At 40.7% G+C, this 24,518-nt stretch overlaps 1 protein-coding gene across 1 annotated transcript in view; it reads left to right on the top strand.

The window, feature by feature from the left end:
• DGKI (diacylglycerol kinase iota) overlaps positions 1-24,518 on the top strand; it is a 427,088-nt gene that overhangs the window by 167,867 nt on the left and 234,703 nt on the right. The window contains 3 exon segments of the mRNA XM_041753541.1: positions 14,431-14,505; positions 15,847-15,903; positions 23,914-23,979. Coding sequence (XP_041609475.1) covers positions 14,431-14,505; positions 15,847-15,903; positions 23,914-23,979 — 198 coding nt within the window.

Below are 24,518 nucleotides of genomic sequence, written 5' to 3'. Positions count from 1 at the left end.
GCCATACCCCCAGATGGCAGCTTGGCTGAGTCGGGTGTGGGCTGTTGCAGGGAACTGTGAGTGTGGTAATAAAGCCCAGGAGGCTAAGCCAACTTTCTGTTGTTTGGGTGCCAGCCTTGAAGATGCCATCTCCAGGGAGCTGCCAATGCTGCTCTCTGCCAGAGGTCTCTCCCATCATTAGGGTATTGAGGAGCTAATGAATCCAGATGACTCAGGGAGAGCAGAGCCATCAACAAAAATTGTTTTGAAAAACATTTGCATAGAAAGATTATCTGCTCCTGACCCTGTGGTCAGTGGACGTGAGTGGAGAAAGGGAGTGAGGTGGTTCTGTGGGTGCAAGTGATGGTACTCCATATGTGTCTGGCCAGATGGTTGGGCATTTGCATGAGATCATCCAAGTGCACATTTCAAACTGCATCTGGCATGTGGCAGGCCCTCAGTAAATATTAGCCGTTGTTACTAGTATAGCTATCATTGTTGTTATTAGTGTAATTATTTGGTGTAGAATGCTGTCCATGCACTTGAGGGGAGTATCGTACTGATCCTGCCCACTTCATGCAACAGAGACAGAGATGTGTTATGGAGCCCAGGAATCTTTAGGATTCTTCCCTCCTAAGTGACCATGGATCAACAGTATCATTGGCTTTTTGCACAGTCCGTTTTTTTTTTTTTTTAAACCAAATCATGTTCTGGAGAGCACTAAACTCCTATAAAAAATACGGTGCCTTGTTTATTAAAGCAGACTTATGACCAAATAAGTTTAGCAAACACCGAACACCTTTGATATACAAATGTATGTTATGAAGCTCTAAGAAGATACAAAGTATGCAGGATTTCCTATGTTTTTCCTTGGGAGAAGGGATGATGAATCCATTATTTTTCCCACAGAACAGCTACTGGCATCATGTGGGATCCCAGTATTCACTGGAAACCTTAGAAATGCTCACATAATGGCATTTACGTAGGACTTGTCAATGTTGGTCAATAACAGGAACCCTTTGGGCTGGTCATCGAGGCAGTTGCCTCCCATTTAAAGGTGAAGGAATGTCAGAGAAAATAACCATACAGAGTTTCATACCTGTTCTTTATCTTCTGTTATTTTGCCTTTGTACTAAACTTTCATTAAGACAAGTGTGCACGCGTGCGTGTGTGTGTGTGAGAGAGAGAGAGAGTGAGAGCACGTGAGCATGTATTTTATTCTTAAGAGTTTGGGCTTCTGAGAATAATTTTCATCTCTTCTGCAATAATTTAGATTGAGGCTGTGTTTGTGGTATGTGTTTGTGTGGAGCAGTTGTTGTTATTTCATACTGGCATGGTCCTGTTACTTAATAAAAATAATTTGCATCTAATTGAACATAGGGTTTGTATCTCAGCTAGGCAATGCCCAGGTATATAGAAATGCTTTTGCTTTTTCCACTGTTCTCAGTGCAGAGACCCAGAAAATAGAATTCAACCAATAGTCTTGTTGCTCAGAGGCCCCAGTCTTGGCTGAAGCATTATTTGTATCAGATGTTCCCCAGAATTACTACCAGCCTCTAAGTGGACATGATTTCTAATTGTTAGGAGCTTGTTGTTATTTTTGGTCCCTATCTCATAGACCAGGCAGATAGAGATTTTAGAAAGTAGTGTCATAAAAACACATGGAAATGGAAAAGCCTGCTTTGATGACTTCATTTGAGGAGGCATGTGGGCTGTGGAATCAAAGGGTGATCTGGCTTTGAATCTAGGCTCTGGGATTTCCTGGTTGTGTGATGTTGGTTATCATGTAGCCTCAGTTTCCCATCTTCAAAATGTGCACAATACCTGCTTCTTACCATTGTTGTGAAGCTTAAATGGGATCATGCATATACAGCAATCAACAGCGTGGCAAGTCACGAACACATGGTAAAAATCTTCCACTACAGTCATTCCTCCTTCAGTGGAAGTGGCTGCAATGGGTTGTCAGAAACTTATCCCGAGCCAAAGCCCGAGTACAAACTTTGTTTTTTTTTTTTTAAATGTTTTTATTTTTTTTATTTTTTATTTTTTTATTTATGATAGTCACACAGAGAGAGAGAGAGACAGGCAGAGACACAGGCAGAGGGAGAAGCAGGCTCCATGCACCGGGAGCCCGACGTGGGATTCGATCCCGGGTCTCCAGGATTGCGCCCTGGGCCAAAGGCAGGCGCCAAACCGCTGCGCCACCCAGGGATCCCTTATTATTATTATTATTATTATTATTATTATTTTTAATTTATGCCGAGTACAAACTTTGGAGGGCCTTATGATCAGCACGTTACTCTCACTGAATAAAAGAGAAGATGGAGCTCATGAAGTGAGATCCCAGCTGACAGGCTGTCACTCAACTCTGTGGCCCTTCTCCATTCTCTTGATCTTATATAGCATGGATCACTTTCTATTTTTTTTTTAATCACTCATCTACTTGCCTGTATCTCCATCCTAGAACATACAAGTTCCATTTAGCTCAGAGACTGTTTCCTGTGTTCTACTGTCCTGGATCCTTAGTTCTGAGAGCAGTGACTAAAGTCAGGAGTTTTCCTGCCATTTTTCTGGAATGAATGAGTTCAGTGATGGTATTACTGAGACACACATGCACACATGGATGCCTGTCACCAGATCGAACCCTGCCATTTAAGTATCATCATACTTAGCATCCAGGATGTTTGAATTCTTGCCTTAGTTCTCAGGCTCTTTAGCAGGGGGTTCAACATTCATTGTTTATCAGGCTCTTGTGGTTAAAACCCCTGTATAGCCTGTGCCATGCCAATTGCAGCCCATTTTATTTGTTTCTCATGGAGGATAGAGGCTGGGTGTTTACCATTCTTGACATAGGTGGTCATGGTATGGTTGTCTTATAGTCCATCCCCATGGGGCTCTCATGAGAATGGATCATCTGAAGCAATGTCAAATGTATTTATCTTCATTAGTTTTGTTCCCCTAATCTTTCACTAGTAAAATGACAAGGAAATAGTAAGTTGTAATAGAAATGTAGCTTTGAGCCAGAAAGACTTGGGTTTCACTAGCTAATCTATCTTGGGAGAGTTGTTCAATCTCATAGGGTCTTACCTCCTTTGTTGTAAAATGGGTGAAGTACTGCCTTGCATGGCAGGAGTGGGCTGTGATGACAGTGCACATAATGCATATATTCTACTACCAGCCATACTGGTAAATACCGTCAGTGGTAGCGACGTTCTCACTGAAGGATGGTATAGGTAGGTGTGTGTATGTGAGTAAAAACTATGGTGCCAACTGGGGATATAGCATTGGGTGAACTGTGGCTGAAATAGTGGTCCCCCTGGGCTAGATTGGCTGGAAGACTTTCTCTTAATTATGTCACCAAGAGCTTGGGATATAGGAAATGGCAATGAAAGAATAGCTTATTTACCATAACTCAATATGGCTTCTTAAGCAGGTACAGTATTCCATATTAAAGCATGTGTATCTAAATTATTTTTTAGAAATCTCAAGCTGTGAATTAAAAAGAAACCCAAACAAACAAAATTCCTCTATTTCCATGATGTAAACTGATAATGAGAACATGTTAGGAATCATGCTGCAGGTTAGGGAATGTATGTGGTGCCATCACACCTGCAAGGAATGAAAGGCAGACTTTGGTGTTCTCTAGTTTATACTGAACCTCAGATCTCTACACACTTGACAGACTACCTCAGAACTAGAGAGAGCCATTAACACAACATAGACACACCATTTCCTGTTAATTTTTATTATGACTTCTGTAGTATGTCCAGCCATTCTCGTATCTATTTCCTTGAAATTCATAAATGTGCATCTTTGGGTGTGTAGAGTTATCATTGTGCAAATATCTATTTATTAGTGTCTGTCTACTTATAATCCTACTTACATACATTTTTTGCACATATAGTAACACTTCATTTAATCTGTAAGATGTGCAACAACTCTGACCTGAGATCACTTGAAAAGAGTATAAAAATTCAACAGGCAGCAGCCACAAAGTCATCTTGAAAGAAACAAAAATAGAAAGCACACAATAAAGTCAAAGCCATTGACTGGCTCTGGTCATATAAGCTAGGACCTGCTGGCACCTAAGCTGAGAAACATAGAGGAAATGAATGGGGAAAAAGAAATAAGAGAAAAGACAGGCAGAAGAGAAAAAGGTAAAACAAGAGATGAGAGCAACAAAGTACAGAGGCTGTCAATAACAATAGTTACGGAAATGTCAAGTATCCTTGGGTAAAATGACAACCAAGAGTGGGAAATAGAATTATGGATTTTGGAAGATTTCTTCTAGCTCATTAGGCTGAAATCCTTTTTTCTTTTGTCCTGAAATCCTTTTTTTAATGCATCAGGACCATGAAGGTGGCAGAACGAATGTGTAAGCAGCAGAGCAACCTCGTATCCGTCCATGAGTGCACAGTGCTGAGCATCCCATAGCCCAGCAGTCTCTCAGAGCAGCCCTGTCTACATACCTTTCCATCAGACCTACACAGATTTATCAGACCACGCACCTTACTTTCCATAAGTGACAACTGCAACATATATTTGTTTCCTATCTCTTTAACTGCACCCAAATTCTACATAGATGTATAAAAGTAGTGTGTGTAAGAGTTAAACTCAACTGAGTTCCACGATGTGGACTCCTCCTAAGATTTTCTACATGTAGCTTTCTACTGCAACCCATCAGTACCTATCAATTTTTCTTTTTGCTAGAGAAAAATGCCTTGAATTCACTAACATTAGCCACTTTTAGACCACTCTTAAAGAACATGATACAAATTTTATTGTAAGTGCGAGCTATTAAGATATAGGCAAATATCTCCCCCTCGGCCCCCACACTTAAAGTGAATACTGTGCCACTCTGACCGTAGCTTTTACCAATCTTAATATAATGTTAAAAATAAGACAAGATGCCATTCTTTATAACCAACCAATAATTTCATCTTTGAATCAACTCAATTTCTTTTTTTTTCTCTTGGATAAATATTTTTATTTATTTTTTAATTTTTTTTAATTGGAGTTCAATTTGCCAACATATAGCATAACACCCAGTGCTCATCCCGCCAAGTGCCCCCCTCAGTGCCCATCATCCAGTGACCCCCACCCCCTGCCCACCTCCCCTTCCACTACCCCTTGTTCATTTCCCAGAGTTAGGTGTCTCTCATGTTTTGTAACCCTCACTGATGTTTTTACTCATTTTCTCTCCTTTCCCTTTATTCCCTTTCACTAATTTTTATATTCCCCATATAGACCATATAATGTTTGTCCTTCTCCGATTGACTTACTTCACTCAGCATAATACCCTCCAGGTCCCTCCACATCGAAGCAAATGGTGCGTATTTGTCGTTTCTAATGGCATAGTCCATTGTATACATAGACTACAGATTCTTTATCCATTCATCTTTCGATGGACACCGAGGCTCCTTCCACAGTTTGGCTATTGTGGACATTGCTAATCAACACAATTTCTACTAATTTAGTTTTTACCTAAGTGTTTCTCCGGTGAGCCCAGATTGCCTGCTTTACAGGAGGAGGAAAGGTTTTCATAAGATGTTTTAGTTCTCATATTCAGCTCACCCAGTCTGTTCCCTTCCTCAGTTTTCTGCTCTAAGATTTGGGTTTTCTTTCCCTTCACATGAAAAATAAACATCATCAGTTGAGGAAACATAAGACTTTTATTTGTGTCAAAACAGTCAGGAGAAGGCTCTTCTTTATGTGTCTCCAGAGAAGCTGTGGAAGCAACACCTCTGTGCCTGAGCTCAGGTGGCTCTTGTGACCTTCTAGATTTATAGGCCTATCTGAGGTTACTCAGGAGAGCGGGTCTCTAGAAATGTAAACACTTCACACACACATTGCTTCAGATAACACATTCTTTACAACACGATACAATGTGCTGCTTGAAAAGCATATCAAGTGAGGCTTATTGCAGGACTTTCGAGGCAATCCGCACCATAGCACGCCGTGCACTGTAGTATGTGTAGTCAGCCGGCTACACCAGCAGCAGGCTGGTCAAGGTGTAGGAGGGAAGCCGTCCTTGGCCGTCTGGAAGACCGCTAACTGGAAGACCTACGGGCCCAAGTAGGAGACATCTGTGTTAAGCTTTCGTGGAGGCCCGCAGGTGACTGGAGAGGGGTCTACTTTATCACTTACACACTTGTGCATCTCTGCCTCCACTCCTGTTTTGTTTTTGTCACTTCAGCTCAGTACCTAATTGCCTAATACGTGAGTTATCACTGTGGAGTCGGAACCATGATTTGCAAGACCCCTTGTGATCTGGCCTTGCCATTGTTATCCGGCCTCTTCTCTACCTCATTTACTTCGACAACTCAGGCCCCTCTGTCACTCTTTAAACATCCCAAAGCCCTCAGGCCTCTGGGCTTTGCACTTGCTGTTGGTCCCTTTGCCTTGAATGCTTTCCCCCCAGACATCTGCAAGCGAACTCCTACACTTCCTTCCGGTGCTCCTCAGAATGTATCTGCTCATTGAGACCTTTCCTGGCCAACTACAGCTTCCTTCTACTCTTGTTTTTTTTCTCTTATTTCTGGTTCTCTCTTTAATTTTTCTCTTTAGCACTTATATCTACCAACATATGATATTTATGTATCATATTTATTTTCTGTCTCTTCTTGGATAAAGTTATCTCCATGAGATAAAAAAAAAAATGTTTTGTTAATGCTTTGCTCACTGCTGTATCCCCAGAGCTTGGCACCTACTATACGCTTGGTATTTACTGATTGACTGAATTAATAAATTACTTTGTCCCATCTCCTTTTTTCTTTCTCCTGCTTTCAGATTGTGCGACATCTTGCCACCAGATTAAATGATTATTTTTGGCCACATTGGTCTCAACAACTCTGTCAGCGTTCCATTGCATATTAGATTAAAATTTGTACTGCTCAGCCTAGATTTAAGGATTTGAGTAGTCTTGGATTTGCCGTTCTGGCCTGATCTGCATCACCTAACCGGGACTTCTATTTGGGAAGCCTGGCCTACTTGCTGGCCCCAATTTTGTCCAGTGTGTTTCCTCCCCACCCCCATGACCATCATCCAAGTACAGATTCCAATTTAGCCTGTACATACAGGTAGTATAACAAGAGCAGCAATAGCACCGACTTTTTGTTCTTAACTCTACCGACTTATGTAAGACCTCAGTCCTCTGCCCAATAGCTATCCCATCCAGTGTCCCCAAGGCTCTGCAGAAGGTATCTCATTTGTGACACAAAGGTGGTGCTGCTGTAATCACTGCGAAGCCTCTACCCTATCTTCCCTCTGTGTGGAGAGGTCTTCTCTTCCTTTAAAGTACCGCATTTTCTCTTTTGGGGTTGCCTACTGTGAGAATGCCTCTGTCCTGCTGAAGGTTTTGTCTCATGATCTCAAAGCCGCCAGTTCTCCAGATAGGGGCTGATTTGGGGGCTTGAAAGAGAGAAAGCCCTTCTCTACAAATCCTTCTTCTTTCCTCTTTCCTTTCCTTCCAGAATGTCTATTAGGCTCTTGGTATGTATCCAGTAGTGTACTTGGTGATGGATTTTAGGAGTATGAGGAATCTCCTACTTTTTGTAACTCAACAATTTTTTAAAATTTTATTTTTAATTTATTTAGAGAACATGAGTGCGGGGAGGGGCAGAGGAAGAGAGAGAGAGAGAAGCAGACTCCCCACTGAGTGTGCAGCCTCACAACCTTGAGTTCATGACCTGAGCCAAAACCAACAGTCAGATGCTCAACCAACTGAACCACCTGGGCACCCCTATACCTCTACAATTTTTAACCCTGAGGCCTCTTGGGAATAGTTCTGCTTTGCCATTTTTTAAAAAAAGATTTTTATTTATTTATTCATGAAAGACACAGAGAGAGAGGCAGAGACACAGGCAGGGGGAGAAGCAGGCTCCCTACAGGGAGCCCGACATGGGATTTGATCCTGGGACTCCAGGATCATGCCCTGGGCCAAAGGCAGGCACTAAACCACTGAGCCACCCGGGGATGCCCTGCTTTGCCATTTGTCTTGCAGCCCCTTATGACACAGCTCCTGTGGCTTCTTAATATGGCCATTTCTCCTACTCCTTACCTTTGGGGACACCTTATTCCATCTGAACCTCCAGCCGGGAACACACGTAGAAGTCTCCATACTCCCAAGTTTCAACCTGGCACCCAAGAACTTGCACCAGTGGACACCTGTGAGCCCAGCAACTCTGTACCCCGTGAAACATGCCAAACCCAGCCTCCATTCCTATACGAGATATCAGTGGCTGCTACATAAAGGCTCTTTACTGAAGTGTCCTCAAATTTTGAAATATATACATTTTATAAGGCCCAATTCAAGCATTTGTTTTTCTGTTAGGTCCTTCTTACTGACTCAGCCTCTGAGATTTTATCATCCTCTGAATAATGGCTCTCATTGTCTGAGCTGGTCATTTAGCATCTAGCCATGTGTGGCCTTCTCTGTTAATGACCTCCCCCCACCCTCCCGGGTGAGTCCTCCTTGCCTCAAGTGGCTTGCCAGCTTTTCCTAGGAAGGACAGAAGCTCCTTCCTCTTTAATTCCTGCACTGCACTTAGCATTGCCTTATCTTCTTAGTGGTGGTTAAACGTATTTCTTGATTAAATGTTTATAGATATGCTTTGGAAAAGTCAGTGGTTAACACTGTTTCTGCCACATGGAAAATTAATTTATGCTGGACACTTCAGACCATCATGGTTCCAGAGGACTGGCACATGCAGGTTTAGGTGTATTGGTATGTATTTGAGCATTGCATGAGCAAATTTTGTGCACTCATTTACATAAGTCCTCCACCCAACCTCCTGTTCCTGTTCCTTTCTCTGTCAGATATTTTGAGGTACATCTGGCATTTAGAATCTAGGGTGTCAATGGTGAGGGACTCCCTCAGAGGAGTTTGAGCCCTTGTCTATCCAGAGGACACAGGGGACAAACACATAGGACCTTGGCAAATGAGGGTCTTGACCTTCCAACATGGACCAACAATCCTTAGGCTGAAGGCTGACCCCTTTAACACAGAGTGAGATCTTGTAGCAGACCCTGGGAGACAGCTTTGAGATTACCCTTGAGCCACAGACTGCTCCACATGTGTGGTGTTTTTGCTCCTCAGTCTGGGATTTTGAAATCCTATTGTCATAGACTTACTGATGTAATGAAGAACCACAATAGGGGTGCGCTGAGACCTCAGATAGCTGCCCTCCTGGTTTGTCCGAAGTGTCTGCATTCTGTTTGAGGAAAAGAGGAGCCAACATGAGTGGCATTGGAGGCTGTGCTTGGCCCTCAAATCACATTAATGGAACTTTCAGATAATGTCATTCTTCATTTTTCCTAATACCAATTTACAGATTGCATCCCAGGATCCCCAGAGAAGCAGAACTTGCCAAGTATGCTTGTCATTTCTTCTAATTAGGTTTTTAAATAAATCAAAGAACTCTTGTTTTCATTTACCTTGGATTACACAGCAACAGTGTTCTGGTTCATGTTGCCCATAGAGGCAATCCCCACTGAAAGGACACCGAAATCCTGACACTCCAAAGGCTTAGGAGCTTTCCTCCCTCCTCTTTACTGAGCATTCCATTCTATCCTTGGAGAGGAAGAAAAGATGGCCTTACCTGTGCTCTGTTGCCTCTCCTGGTGGCCCCTCCCACCAAAGCGCCCCATAGACTGAGTTCTGTGTCTGAAAGGGAGCAAGAAGGGAGGATATAATTCTTCTTGCCTTGCTTTCTTTTTACTCTTTACCTAATTCCCAACCCTCACTTAGCTTCTGTTCCTCAGCCTGATGCTTTGGATCTGGGGTAAGCCAAGGGGCTAAGGAATCACTGGGAAGAAGACTGCTAGGCAGAGCTTGATGCCCATTCCCTTGGCCCCGTCCTCTCACCTCTTTCCAACTCTGTGCTCCATTAAGTCCTTTCCCCCAGAGTGCCTCCTCTGTCTCCTTCCCTGCTCCCAGTATGATTGGGTTCCTGCCCAGAGGAACCCTTCCCTGGCCATTCATCTTTTTATCAGTGTAGCCTCATTGTAGAGACAAAGCTGATAGAAGTAGTGACTCCTTGCATTAAGTCTGTGAGCCCAAACCTGGGAACTCTGGGGAGAGATGCTGCAAGTCCAAACTGTATTTGGCCAGCAGCAGGCTTTGGTCTCTAAGTTCTTCTGAAACAGGGAGACTGAGAAGGGGTAGTCATGCCAGCTCTGAGGACTCGAGTATTTCCTCCTAATATTTTCTTTGAATACTGACAAAATCAGAAAATCCTTAGTAAGAGCATTGAAATCACTTGATATTCAAAGCAGTAAGTCTGATTAGCCTTTAAATTCATAGAAAAGAGTGAGTTTTTAAATTTTTAAAATTTTAATTTGTAAACATATGTAGAATTAATGACTATATATATATATATATATATATATATATATATATATATATATAATAGTCACACACACACAGAGAGGCAGAGACACAGGCAGAGGGAGAAGCAGGCTACATGCATCAGGAGCCCGATGTGGGATTCAATCCCGGGTCTCCAGGATGGAGCCCTGGGCCAAAGGCAGGCGCCAAACCGCTGCGCCACCCAGGGATCCCTTAATGACCTTTTTTGATTCATCACTTTTTAAGAGTGAAGCATTGGTTTAAATAAGAGTTCAGTGGTTGGTTTTTTTAGTGGTTTTTTAAAGAAAATGTAAATAAAGTCTATATTCTGACACTTTTAACTTTGTATTTAGCTTAAATCTTGCAGTTAAAAATTGTAAAATAACCTAGCACAAAAATTATGTATGTTTTGAGCAATTTCTGCCCAAAAGCTTATCATCTAGCTATTTTGAATAACTTTGACCAGTCAAAATATAGTCATAAACCAAGAAGTCAGGAGTTAAAATTTCTGATTCACTGGAACAGTTTTTGTCACTTGAGAAACTAAATTCCATGTATTTTATTACTATTGAAAAAGCCCTTCATTCAGAATTTGCTTGATTTTGCATATGATCATAAGCCTCAATTACCCACTTTTTATATTTATTTATTTATTTATTTATTTATTTATTTATTTAATTTTTAATAATACATTTTTCATTGGTGTTCAATTTGCCAACATACAGAATAACACCCAGTACTCATCCCGTCAAGTGCCCCCCTCAGTGCCCGTCACCCATTCGCCCCCACCCCCCGCCCTCCTCCCCTTCCACCACCCCTAGTTCATTTCCCAGAGTTAGGAGTCTTTATGTTCTGTCTCCCTTTCTGATATTTCCCACACATTTCTTCTCCCTTCCCTTTTATTCCCTTTCACTATTATTTATATTCCCCAAATGAATGAGAACATATAATGTTTGTCCTTCTCTGACTCATTTCACTCAGCATAATACCCTCCAGTTCGATCCACGTTGAATTTTACCCACTTTTTAGATTATTAACTGTTAGAAGCTGTCACTGAAGAAATTGAAGGCAACAAAAGACAGGCACAACAACATTGAAAGGATATCTAGTCTGTCAGAAAGAAAACAAAAATAACTGTTCTTCATAGAAAAATGCATCATGTTAGAGTGTTTATGAAGAAAAATTTAGATTATGGTCTGTATATTCTGGTTCTAGAGGCATGAAAGTATATATTTTAAGAGGGTTTTTTAAGATTCAATATTGTTTAAATAATGTTGGTTTTATAACTTACAGCACTTTATTTCCTACATTATCATCTGGAGAACATTGCACTTGAATTACACTCTATGAATGATGTTGACATATTTACATGCTGTTCCAGAAAGCTGAGAGATAACTTGTCTGAACCTTGTGGTTCTCAAACTCTTACTATTAGCCCAGATACCTTATTCCAAAAATTTTCTTTCTTTTTTGTTTCCTGGTTTCTTTCTTTCTTCTTTCTTTCCTTTTTTTTTTTTTTTTTTTTAGATTTTATTTGACATAGAGAGAGAGAGAGACAACACAAGCAGTGGGAGGGCAGGCAGAGGGAGAGGGAGAAGCAGTCTTCCCACTGAGCACGGAGCCTGATGCAGGGATTGATCCCAGGACTCTGAGATTGTGACCTGAGCTGAAGGCAGATGCTTAACTAACTGAGCCACCCAGGTACCCCTCAAAAGAGATTCTGATTTAGAATCCTGGTACAGAAAACAAGGAAAGGAAGAGATATTCTGGTTTTACCCAGTGTTCTTGGGTCCCTGTGCCTGCTTGGTGCTCTTCCTACAATCCTCAGTGACCTCTTAGGAGCCTCCCAGAGTCCCTGGAGCTCTGCAGGTGCAAAGCCAGACTGAAGCAAGAATTACTGATAAGGAGGGAGGCTTGTCCAGTGTGCTTAAAAATCATAACCCATCAGTGGTGCCTACTGTGAGGAGAGTTGCTGTGTTTGTCTGCAGTGTAATCTACCAGGGGCTTTGTGGATGATGAGTAGGCTGGAATCAATTCCAGTTTCCATAGCCTCACTACAACTCTGATTGGCTATATGACTCAGTTGCCCCATGCATTCTCTGCAGGTGCTGCTGCATCAGTGATCTGTACCGGAAGATCTGAAGGAGAGGGGAGAAAAACGTGAATTTGCTCATGGGCATTCTGCAAACTAGAATCCTATTGTTGCTTCGAGTGCTGCTGCTGCTTCTACTACTACCACTGTTTGTGCTCCCCTACCCCCCCACTCGTCCTCCTCCCTCTCCTGTCTTTTCAGTAATAGAGCTGAGATTTTCCAGTCGTGTAGCTAGACGCTTGGGTTTCCCTTATCCTTTGTTCTTTGCAAAATCAATTGATTGTCAAACTTACTTAATGTTCCAGACCATGTTCTTTTCTCAGGCAGAGGAGAGCCATCTACAAGCAGGTAACTAAACCTCAGTCAGTAGGTGTCTAGACTGCAAGTTGAGATGCTGCAGGGTTCTGGGTGCCGGTGGAAGGCACAAAGCACCATGCAAACCCCATGTTGAACGCATGGAACCATCTGGGACAGAGCAGGCTGGAGTTGCTTGCATTCCTGATCCTGCCCCTTCCGAGAGGGTGGCTTGCAGTCCTTCTAATTTTCTTCAGTAGCAGCAATACCTCAATTTTTGGCTCAAAAATTATATCTCAGCAGGGGAAACCACACATCAAAAGAGAGCAGTTTGCCAGTAATCTATACTAGCACCTTTCCTGAGAATAAGGACTCAGGCCTTTCACACTTGGATGCTTTGATTCACTGTTTCACAGATTAGCTTTGTTATATTAAGCTGCTTTCAGTGCTCAAACTCCAGTTATTCATGCAGACCTACCTTCTAGCCTGTGCTTTGTAGAGAGGCCTGAACATTCCCAGCTTGGATTTTACATGACATTGGAGTATCGAGATACCACCTGTTCCTCTCTCACCCCGCTGCTCATTTTTTTCTTTATTGTTAGAGGAAAAATACACCTCAAAAGTATTCTTATTGTGCATTGAAACTATACTGTCTGTCAGGCCAAACTGTATAATGCGGACAAGCATGAGCTCGGAGCCAGACTCCCTGGCTCTGCAGTATCCTAATTATGAAACCTCACGTGCATCACTTATTATGCTGTAGCTTTCTCATCTATGAAATGGGAGTAAAAATACTACCCGTTGGGGTACCTGGGTGTCTCCGTGGTTAAGCATCTGCCTTTGGCTCAGGTCATGATCCCAGAATCCTGGGATCAAGTCCCACATCAGAGTCCCTGTGGGGAGCCTGCTTCTCTCTCTGCCTGTGTCTCTGCCTCTCTCTCTGTGTCTCTCATGAATAAATAAAAAAATAATCCTAAAAAAAATACTACCTATTTCGTAGGGTTGTTGAAGGTTAACTGAGTTACTATTCGTGAAGTGCTTCTGAGTGCCTGAGTGACAGTGAGAACTACATTTGTCTTAGTTGTTCCTGCTCCTGTTATTACTGCCTATTGGTATTACCAGGTGTAAGTGTTAGGCTGCTCTTATTACTTTGCTGAAGATTTGGGTAAAGACCCAAGTAGCTTAGTAGAGATTTTTTGCCTGGGATAGAAGCCTAAAGTGATTGACCCCTTGAAATGTCGATTCCTGGCAGTCACTAAAGAATGCCTGTTTTGAATTTAGATTTAATTCTGCATGTTAGTCGTGCTGCTTAACTAGCAGAGTAAAAATATAAAAAGACAACAACAAACAAAAAGAAACCTACTAAGGAAAAAAAAGAAACTTACAAAAGAGGAGGATACTAATGCTTCTGTTGTTCGGTTATAAAACTTAGAAATGACAGAATAAAGAGCCTGGTCCATATTATATACTCAATATATAGCAGCTATCATAAGTATTACATTTTGGAGAGAAAATCTAGCCCCCCACCCCAAGTCATCGAGATATGGAGGTAGGAGGTGGGTTGAGGGATTGAAGCTTGCCATATTATCAAATGTTTCAGATGATGTTTTAAATTTGCTTATGTTTGTCTTCTTTATGTATATTCTCTTTAATGCCAAGGGACTTTTCAGAACAGACTGTTAATGTTTCTTCTTGTATTTTGAATTGAATGTTGTAGAAATCGGCCCTGAGGAGGAAGTGTGCGGTCTGTAAAATCGTCGTCCACACTGCCTGCATTGAACAGCTAGAGAAGGTGAGACAGCACCACCTGCTGCAGCGTGGGCTACAATGCAAGTGTTTGGGCTTCTAAGACCAGGTGTCAGTTCCTATTGCCAACTTTTTCAAAACAATGCCCTTTTTAAAAAACCTGAAATACCAACATTGTTACCAGATTAGTAATGGAAAAGCAGTGCTTAAGGTTAATTCGCCATATTGTTTGCTGAAGGAAAATTCGATATCATTTTATGTTGCTTCTTGGGAGGAGGAATGGTGAGGTTAGAGAGAAAAGCCTGGTACACACAATTTTTTTTTTTTTTTACAGTGACAAAATTGTTATTCACCCATAGAATTTTCCACCCATAAAATCTTTTTTTCTTAAAGAAAAAAATCTATAAGCTCTTTAAAAATCATTGTTTAGATTCGTCTGACCTTTGTGAATTTCTTCTTCTTAAAGTAGCTACAAGGAAGAGAGCCCGGCCAGAAGCCAGCTCTCTGTCCTTTCTTGGGGGGCAGCATGAATGTGTGGGTGGGATGGAAGTAACATCTCCCTGGTGTCTTGCCTCTGGAAGAAGTAGATTCTGCGGTCCATTTGGGTATTTGCAGGAAAGGGGAGGTTCCAGCTGTGAGTAGTCTGTTGGCCTCTTGCTCTCCTCTCTTTCCACCTGTGAGTGTCTGTGTTATATGTTCTTGAGCTGCCATGTGTGAACGTGTTGAAATATTTTCATCCCCTGCAACATTCATTATTTTCATGAATATGTTACCGATTATTGCTAGCTGCTATTTTGTAGGGAGGACTACTAACATTTATACATATATGTATACATATACATATTTTTTTCTTCGTGCTGTTCCAACCCCATTTACTTATGTCCTCTTTCATTTCTATACTCCTTTCACCTTATCAAGTAACTAAAGAAGATACACATGTTACCAGGAGACCTGCCTATCTAAAAAAAAAAAAGCAGTACTGAAGACTTGAAGAAAAATTTCTGTGTGTGAATCATCATCATCATATTAAATATTTCTCAAGTTTATGTTGTCCTACTTTTAAAATCTGAAACATAACTGGGTGATTTCAGCTGCCTTAGATATTTTCTTTACTTTTTATCTTTTTCTCACATTTATAGTGTAAGGGGACTATTGTTTAAAGATATGTTGATTTCATCAATGAGAATAAAGAGACGTGGATTAGAGATAGAGGATCACCTGGGATCTGTATAGATTATGTAAGGTGATGATTTCAAGTGTTAAACTGTGTTCCTTATTCTTTGGGGCTTTTGTAGTCTCAATATGTGTCGCTGTTGATTTGTTCAGGTAAGTCAATCTAGTCTGATGCGTATCCCTAATGTAATACACTTTTCTTTTTAAATGACAGATTAATTTCAGATGTAAGCCAACATTTCGAGAAGGGGGCTCAAGATCACCAAGAGAAGTGAGTGTTTCAGAGCTTGACTTTAAATACCACCTTTATTTCCCATTGACTTACTGGACTGATAGATATTCACCAGTGATTAAATACCAAAGTCTAGCTCCCTCCATTTCACATGGGTTTCTCGTTAATACATCAATAAATACCATCAGTAGAATCTCCCAGTCTCTTCAGCATGTGTATATTGCCTTTTATTATTCTCATGAAATGCATTGGGGAACTAAGGTTTTCATGAGCAGGTGGAGAGGCAGTGGTAAACTTGAAGAGGTAAGAAATAAATAGCATTTTATTGTCTTCTGGTCCATTTTAATTTCATTTTTCAATTTTGAGGGGGGTAGAAGCTCTTCAGGGGGCTGCATGGTTATTGAGTATTCCCACGAACACTGGAGCCAGGTTGATTTCTATACCAGTCTAGATGCTGTGTGATTTGAGACATCGTACCTAATCTTTCTGAACTGCAGTGTTTTTACCTGTTAAGTCAGTAGGTAGGTAAATGGAAGAACCACATTCAGTGCTTAGTCCTTAACCTCACAGCCCAGTCGTGAAGACAAACAGCTAAAGAGGAAATCATAATGAAGAGCAGTTGCTCTGTTGGTGGTAAGCAGACGGGAGGACAGGAGGAGAGCTGCACTTTTGTCATATTTGTTTGTGTAGCTCTTTTCGAGGAGACTGAGCACATGAGGAGAAGTTAGAGAAGGTGAGATGGTTGGTAGAGGGTCTCAGCCCTCCTGTGCTATCCTGGATAGCCCAGCTCCAGGCCCCAGATTGCACTCTCCAATTGGCAAAACAACAGGCTGCAATGAACAGAATCCATCCTTCTTAGAAAATTGTTTAGGTGCCTAAGTGTTACCATTGTATATGGTGCTCTCCGTAAGAGAAAGTGCGATGTGTCGTTTTTGTAAAATATACTTTCTCCATTTCACTTACATTCCCAATGAGATTATTTTCAATTCCACATATAGATTTAGCCTCTTGGAAATCTTCCCAGCTGGTGCACTCCTCAAACTAGCTCTGTGTACTGATAAATAGGCAAGAGAGGTAAGGCACTGGAGAATGGGCTTCCGGGAAGAGGTGGCAAGCAAACTGAGACCCAGAGGAGTTATCTAAGTGAAGGTGTGCGTAGGGGGAGGGTGGTTAGGAGGTAGCAGCCTCCTAGACAGAAAGAGCACATGCTTCCAAGCTCAAAGATGAGAAAGAACATAACAGAAACGTGAAATCTGAGGGATAAAGCAGGGGCTGGGACACAAAAGTCCTTGTCACTGTGCTACAAGTTTATTTTATCATCATGGTAATTTAGGTGGAACATTAACTATTTTTTAAATTTTATTTCTTTATTAGAGAGAGAGAGAGAGATGGGGGAGGGGCAGAAGGAGAGGAAGAGAGAATCCCAAGCAGACTCCCTGCTGATGCAGGGCTTGATCTCACAACCCTAAGATCATGACCTGAGCCACATCAAGAGTCAGAACCCTAACTGAGTTACCCAGGTGCCCTGGGGCATTAAACTATTTTAAATGAAATATATTATTCTGGCTACAGTGTGGAGGGAATACTATACAGTTCAAGAGCAGCCATATTGGAGGCATGGAGAGAATTTAAGGAGCTCCTCTAGTGGTGGTCTGAACTATGAGTAATATTGATTGGATACTGGACACGGAGATGGCGGAGCCCAGAGTAAACCAGTCTTCTGGCCTGGAAAGCCAATGAAACATTGGAAAATGAGTTGATCTGAGGATGGGTTGGGGAGGTAAGGTGATGAGTTCAGATGTAGAATTTTCAAGCATGCAGTGTCCTTGAGCCTCAGTTGGAGATGCCCAGTAGAAAGTTGAATGGGTATATGAGTTTGGAGCCTATGAAGATTGGGTTAGAGGTAAGACATTTGTGAATCACTAGCACATATAGATAGTAATTAAAGTTATGAGAATAGATGAATGTATAGAAAAGGAACAGAGAAGTGTGAGTACAGAGAGGGTCAATGACATCTTAATGATAATGAAGAAGACACTGAAAAAAGAATGATCTTATTGTTACTGTTACAAATACAAGAAGATTGGGAGAAAACATGGGAGGAGGGTAGTTTGGGAGTGGAGATTGTGGAGAGGGGAAATATAGTTGTCCCTTTCACTTGTCTTCTCCCACTGTATTTGGCCATTATGTCAGCAACAGGAAGGTGACAGGCCATATATAGGGTGAGGAAAGTGCGACAAGAGTGATAGGCTTGTGGGTACCCTCAATGCCATCCAAGTGCACAATAGCATTGGCCAGAAGAGAACTCAGAGTTCTAGTGAAGGGAAAAATTCCTATAGGACAGTAGAAGGAATAGTTTTGTGTTTTTAAGATGAAGTGAATGAATTTCCAACCCAGGATCCATATGTGTACGTTTAGCTCCCTGTCCTTTCATTTCTCTCTTTCTCTCTAGATTGTGTTTATAGGTACTATTTTCTAATGCAAGGGGTATATTTTTTTAGTTTTTAGTAGTGGTATCACTTGTCTTCTGTGAAGCCGGACCCTCCTCCACAAGTGTTTTTGAACACCTGCTCTTGTCTTTGTAACAAGGACTTGATATTTCTTCTATTCTCCACCAGTCCTCTAGATTATTTCCATCACCATAAACATGCTCTGACATCTCCCATCTTAAAAATAAAACAAAAATATTTCTTAACCACCATCTGTATCTTAACTGCTGTTTGATTCTCAGTTTTGCATTCACTTCTAAACATCCAGAAAGTGTTGTCTATATCATTGTTTTCATTATATCACTACCTAGTCATTTTAACCTATTCTCATCTGGTTTCCACTCTATCCATTCACTGAAGTTGCTTTTTTTCAATGTTGCCAGAATCTCCCAGTTACCAAATCCATTAGATGTTTTCTGTTCTTTTCATATTTATTCTTTCAAATATATTCAAATTATTCAATGTTCCACCATTCTTATATTTCTCTCCTGTCATGACCTCTTTCCTAATTTTCCCCTTGTTTCTTTGTTTTGTTTTTTGTTTTTTTTCCCCTTGTTTCTTTGGAGTGTCCTTCCCACTCTTTCATTGTTCACTCCTCCCAATTCCTATGTAATCCTCTGGGCTTGGTACTTGGCCACATTTTCTCTCAGTGCACTCTTGTTGGGAGAGCTCATCCAATTTCATGGCTTTAAAAATCACATCTGAGCTGACAACTCCTAACTTTACAGTTCCGGTCCACACTTCTTGGAATTCCATTTGACATGTCCCTTGAATGTATCACGGCCATCTCAAACATAACACATTAAAACTAAACTCTTTATGAACATCACCATAAAATCTTTTTTTTTTTTTTCAAATTTTTTGCACATCAGAAAATGAGATGGCTATTGATCCAGCTCCTCAGTCAAAAAGACTGGGAGATCATGGATTCCTTCTCTGATGTATTCCACACATCTAATTCATTTGCCAACCCTAACAATTTTATTTATAAAATATATTTCAAATCATCTACTTATTTCATTTCTGTTAGTACCCTAGACTAAGACGTCATGATGTCTTTTGACTATGGCAATAGCTTCTTCACGATCCCTTAATTTTTCCCTTTAATCCATTGGGATTGAAGAGAGATATTTAAAACAGAAATCCAATCCTGTAATTTTTTTTTAACTTAAAATGCTCCACTAGTTTTCATAGCACTTAGAGTATAACCCAACTCTTTGTCTCTGCATGAGTTGTCTCTGCATGAGTTGTCTCTGCAAGACTAAGCCCTGTGTAGTCTTGCCCCAGCCTACCTCTCCAGAACAGGTTACTTCCTCCGAATAGGTTACACAGTGTTCTTTATCAAAGCACCTTGTTCTGCCCCTTTGGAGCACCTTGTATGTCATAATTATCTATGGGTAGTACTCCTCTGCTTGTTTGTTGTCCCCCTGAAGTCACTCATGGAATTTGAGGTCACTCATGGAATTTGTCCCAAACTCACTGTACCAGGACATAGAGGATGTGATCTGTTGACTGTCTGTTGACTGAAAGCATTGATAAAGGAGTTACTTTCTCCCTCAATGCCTAAGAACTCTTGTTCTAAGAGGACAGTTTGAAGATAAAACTCATGGTAGGCTATGACTCACTGGAGATTCTTAATTAAGAGACCTCAGGTAATTTACCGAATGTCAATGGAAGAACAGTCACCTTAGAAATAGTTTGGCCTGAGTTCAAATCATAACTCTACTACTTTTCCACTTTGTCCTATCTTAAGTGCAAAGACCTAGAGCAGGGATTGTTCATTGCTGTACCTTACACTTTGTGGAATGTCTGACACGTGGAAGTTTGTTAATGAATGTTGGTTCGACTTCTCTAGGCGAAATCTTTCTGGACCTCAGTTTTCTTAGCCATATGCTATGTAGGTTAGGTTGTAATTTCAAGATTCTTTCAAGCTTTCTATGAATAATGTTAGGAATTGAACTTAGTGTTTGAAAATAAGTGAGCAAGTATGTTATGAATGTCTGCTAACAATATTGAATATAAACCCTGAATTAATGTATCACTCAGATTTTAACACCCATAAGTAATAGCTATTTCTTTGCCCAGTACTTGAAGATAGTGTATGAATAATTCAGAGATTATTGACAAGCAATAAAAAGATGTCATGGGGTTAGAAGCCTTGCTTTGCTAACTTAACAGCAGTATGTCAACACTCACATTTTAGTGTAAGGATTTCAAGTCTAATTTCTGCTCCATAATTTAGGAGATGTGAATAATAATCAAAAGGAAAGATGGTGAAAAATGAAATTGCTTGGGAATAAGGATCAGAAAACAGCAGTGATTCCATAGAAACTGGGCTTTTCCCCCGATTAATACTGCAATTGATCCATAACTATATGGTAACTATATGATTTGGTCATCAAAAGGTTAGGTTCAGAATTCCATTCTACTCAACACATATTTATTGGATGTTTGTCCAAACTGTGTTAAAGCAGCAATAGAAAGAATTTATGTTAGGCCTAAGAAGATCTATTCATAGAAGAATCCTTGACCTGTCAAATCAGAGCTGCAGATGGTAGGCAGTTACTCAGTTTTTTCTCAAGGAGTCCTTTTGTTTCACTTACTTTAGCTGTGCCTTAATCTGTGACCCAATTTCTAGGAAGAATGATATTAAAAATATTTAACAACTTCCTGAGTCATATGTTAATATTTAAATAAACAATTTAAAAGTGTTCCCTTTTATTCCCTAAACAGATTAAACTACGTGGTATTATAAATCTGCTTACTAAATGACACATGTTGCAAAAGAAATGATTCATTAAGTCAGTCTTATAATTTCTAAATAATTGTTGATTTCTGGAAATTGTTGGTTTAATCTTTTGATTAGAGCTGTCACTAGCTAAATAACCCCATGATTCAACCCAGATTTCATAGGCAGTTGCATCAAATTCTTCCAACATTTCCCTCCTTAAATTGATGGTCATTAGGTGATTTATAATCTCCATAAGCAGAGAATTTCCCTTATCATCAATGATATTGTTCATTTTCCCACAGCTTCTGCTAAACTAACAGCAATTACAGTAAATTTTTCTCTTATAGTATTGTGTGACACTTCTGTGCATTCAATATTTCTACTATTGACTGTCATTGATATCATTTATTGAAGGTGCTTGATCCTGAGCTTTCAGAGCAGAGGAATGGCATAGCAGCATAGTGGTTAAGAGCATAGGCTCCATTGCCAGCCTGCCTGGGTTTGAATCCTTGCTCTGACCCTTACATTTGAAGTAACTGCTCCATAACTTAGTTTTACAATCTCTAAAAGGAGCATGATAATAATAATTCAAGCAACACCCTCTGATAACGTACACTACAATGTTGTGAATTGAGATATAGTACTGTTGGCAGCTGGCCCAGTCCTCTCCAGCCCTGTTCTTAAGCAGGCAGTAGGCTAGAGTTCTCATCACTTGAGTGGATGGAAAGCTAAAATGATCAGCCTCACCTGTGAAGTAGAGAGGTACAGGGTCCAGCAATTTCATTCCCTGTAAGTGGTATGGACACTGATTACTGGGTGGTTCCCTGACTTGCTGCCACTGTTCTGAAAGCCACAACCAGGCAGGGGACCCAACATTGTATGATATTTAAACTTGCACAGAGAGCCACCATCAGTTGGGCATAGCCTAGTCTTCTAGGGGGCTAGGGGAACCCAATGGCATTGCTCAGGCAATGTGGTTTGTTTTCAAAAGACAGCTCATTGGAACAGAATCCCAGAGACCTGTTATGCCGAAAATTAACATTTTTGTTAATAATAAGGGTAGAAATGGTTTCCAATATTGAGGGGGTGAGGTGAGGTGGGGGTGCTCTGGTAGTTAGGGAGGAGCCACAGGATGGTCAGGGAACTAAACTAATTTATCAACCAGTATAGGAATGTTTCAATATTTTAATGACTCATGGGATTTTTCTGGTATGTACTGACTGAATAGCACCTCTACTCATTTAAATTCTCATGAAAATTGAAATCATTATTACATTTAAAGCATTTTAAAAAGTGCCTGACATGTTAGTATTCAAAAATATTATTACTAGCTTTTTTCTAAGAACAATATAAGAATTGTGTCCCTGTTTTATTAAACTGCCTCAGTGGGAAAAGCCAGACAAAAAATTCAACTAATTATCTATATCTTATTATAGTTAAAAAAAAAACATTATTCCTTCAGGATCTATAACTTGAATCGATTTGACATTATAAAGAGAAACAGAGGTGGCATTGTAGAACTGATGCTTAGGTCTGTTACAGGTGTCTTTGTTACTCTCACTTTCATGTGTTGATAGAACTTTTTTTTTTTTTCCTCAACACGGATCAATTTCCTATATACTTGTATACCTAAAACGATGCCTAGCAGGTAGTAGACATCTAGTGAGTATTTGCTGAGTGACTGAATATACATTTAAGGGCCTTTTAAAGGGAGAAATATGGGTTGTAGCCCAATGATAGACATGTTAGTGTCAGGTCAAGTGTTTTCTCAGAAAAGGGCAAGAAAAAAAAAGGAGATAATTTCTGTATATTGGTCTAAGAAGGATGAGTTATATGTAAGTTTATTTCTGCCATAGGGCCTGAAGACAACTTTCTCCCCTATAATATATCCTAACAGCAATAGTAATGGGGCTACTTAACTCCCGGCCTAGAAGTGATTGTCTATTTGGGAAGGCCAATTCTCAAAGATGAGAATAGACTTTAAAGCAGATCTAGTTTCTAGAACCCAGCGATAGTTTAAACATAATGTCATTGCACAAACATCATGTCACGATGGGGCCACATCTCTTGCCTCTGTCATCTTTCTCCTTCAGCTTTTCTTTCCCTTCACTTTAGCTAGTGAAAAATTCTCATCCTGTATGTCCTGAATGAGGAGGTCTGTTTCTTTCTGAGAACTCAGTTTCTTGAAGCTCTATCTAGCATGGATGTTAGGTGCAGTGCCTGCCTGGCATATATAAAGCATTAAAGACATATTTGTTTTTATAAGTTTTTAAAAGATTTTTATTTTATTTATTCACGAGAGACGCAGAGAGACAGACAGAGACACAGGCAGAGGGAGAAGTCCCGATGCAGGACTCCATCCCAGGACCATGGGATCACGACCTGACTTGAAGGCAGATGCTCAATCACTGAGCCACCTAGGTGTCCTGATACATATTTGTTTTTAAAAATGGATATTATTGCTTCATCTTATCTCCCTCATCTTCTTACCTCTCTGAGGATATTTCCGTTATTTCCCACATCAGCATAGCCTTTTACTAGGAAGGAAGCAGAGTAAGAGCGCAATGTTGTGGCCATGAGGAAGACATGGCAGGAGGACACAATGAATGGTTTCTATAAATATGGAAGGTGGCTGGGCATGGGAGTAGGTTCAGTTTTCTAAGTGGATTCATGTTTATTGTTAAACCAATCATACACACACACATATTTGGTTTCGTGCTGATATGGGCTTAGGTTTTGGTTTATGGGAATCTATATGCTTAACATTTAAAAAACTAATAATGAGGTTTGCCAATCTAAACATACTCATTTAATTTTGTTTTCCCACAGAACTTTGTGCGTCATCACTGGGTGCACAGGCGTCGGCAGGAGGGAAAATGTAAGCAGTGTGGTAAGGTAAGGGGCCCAGCACCTCATGGCCATCACAGGAGGCTCCCCAGGCCTTCATAAGCACCCGAGATAGATGAGTCCTCTCACCTGAATCCAGTGCTCAGTACGTCTCTTCCTTTCTGAAAGGCCTTATTTCTCCAGGTCCCTTTTCTTAAGAGGTGTTTGAGTTGTAGAACTCCCTGCAAGAGGCAGGGGTCTTAATACAGGTATTGGCACGTTTTAAGGGAGATGGATACACTTGTATGGTGAATTTCATGGTCAATGGTTAAAAAAAAAAACAAAAAACTTCCTATTTTGTTAAAACCCCCTCCTGAGGACTCCTGGCCTGCCATATTCCTTGCTCAGCAGAAAATCAGTGAGTAGCATTACTTTTGTTGACACATTATTGTGTTTGGGCAGAACTCAACCCAGGAAGGCAACACAGAAACAAGAAATGTGTTGCTCTCTTAGGCCATTATCCAGTTCCTGGAAAGAGACAGCCTCTTCACTTTGTGGCTATTTATGTCTACTCTCTCTGTGTGACTGGTGAAAGGCCTCTTGGTGTA

Source organism: Vulpes lagopus, chromosome 4, assembly GCF_018345385.1.
Source record: "Vulpes lagopus strain Blue_001 chromosome 4, ASM1834538v1, whole genome shotgun sequence".
Classification (NCBI taxonomy): domain Eukaryota; kingdom Metazoa; phylum Chordata; class Mammalia; order Carnivora; family Canidae; genus Vulpes; species Vulpes lagopus.
The sequence above is the reverse complement of the archived record's forward strand: the minus strand, read 5'-3'. Positions and strand labels throughout refer to the sequence as shown.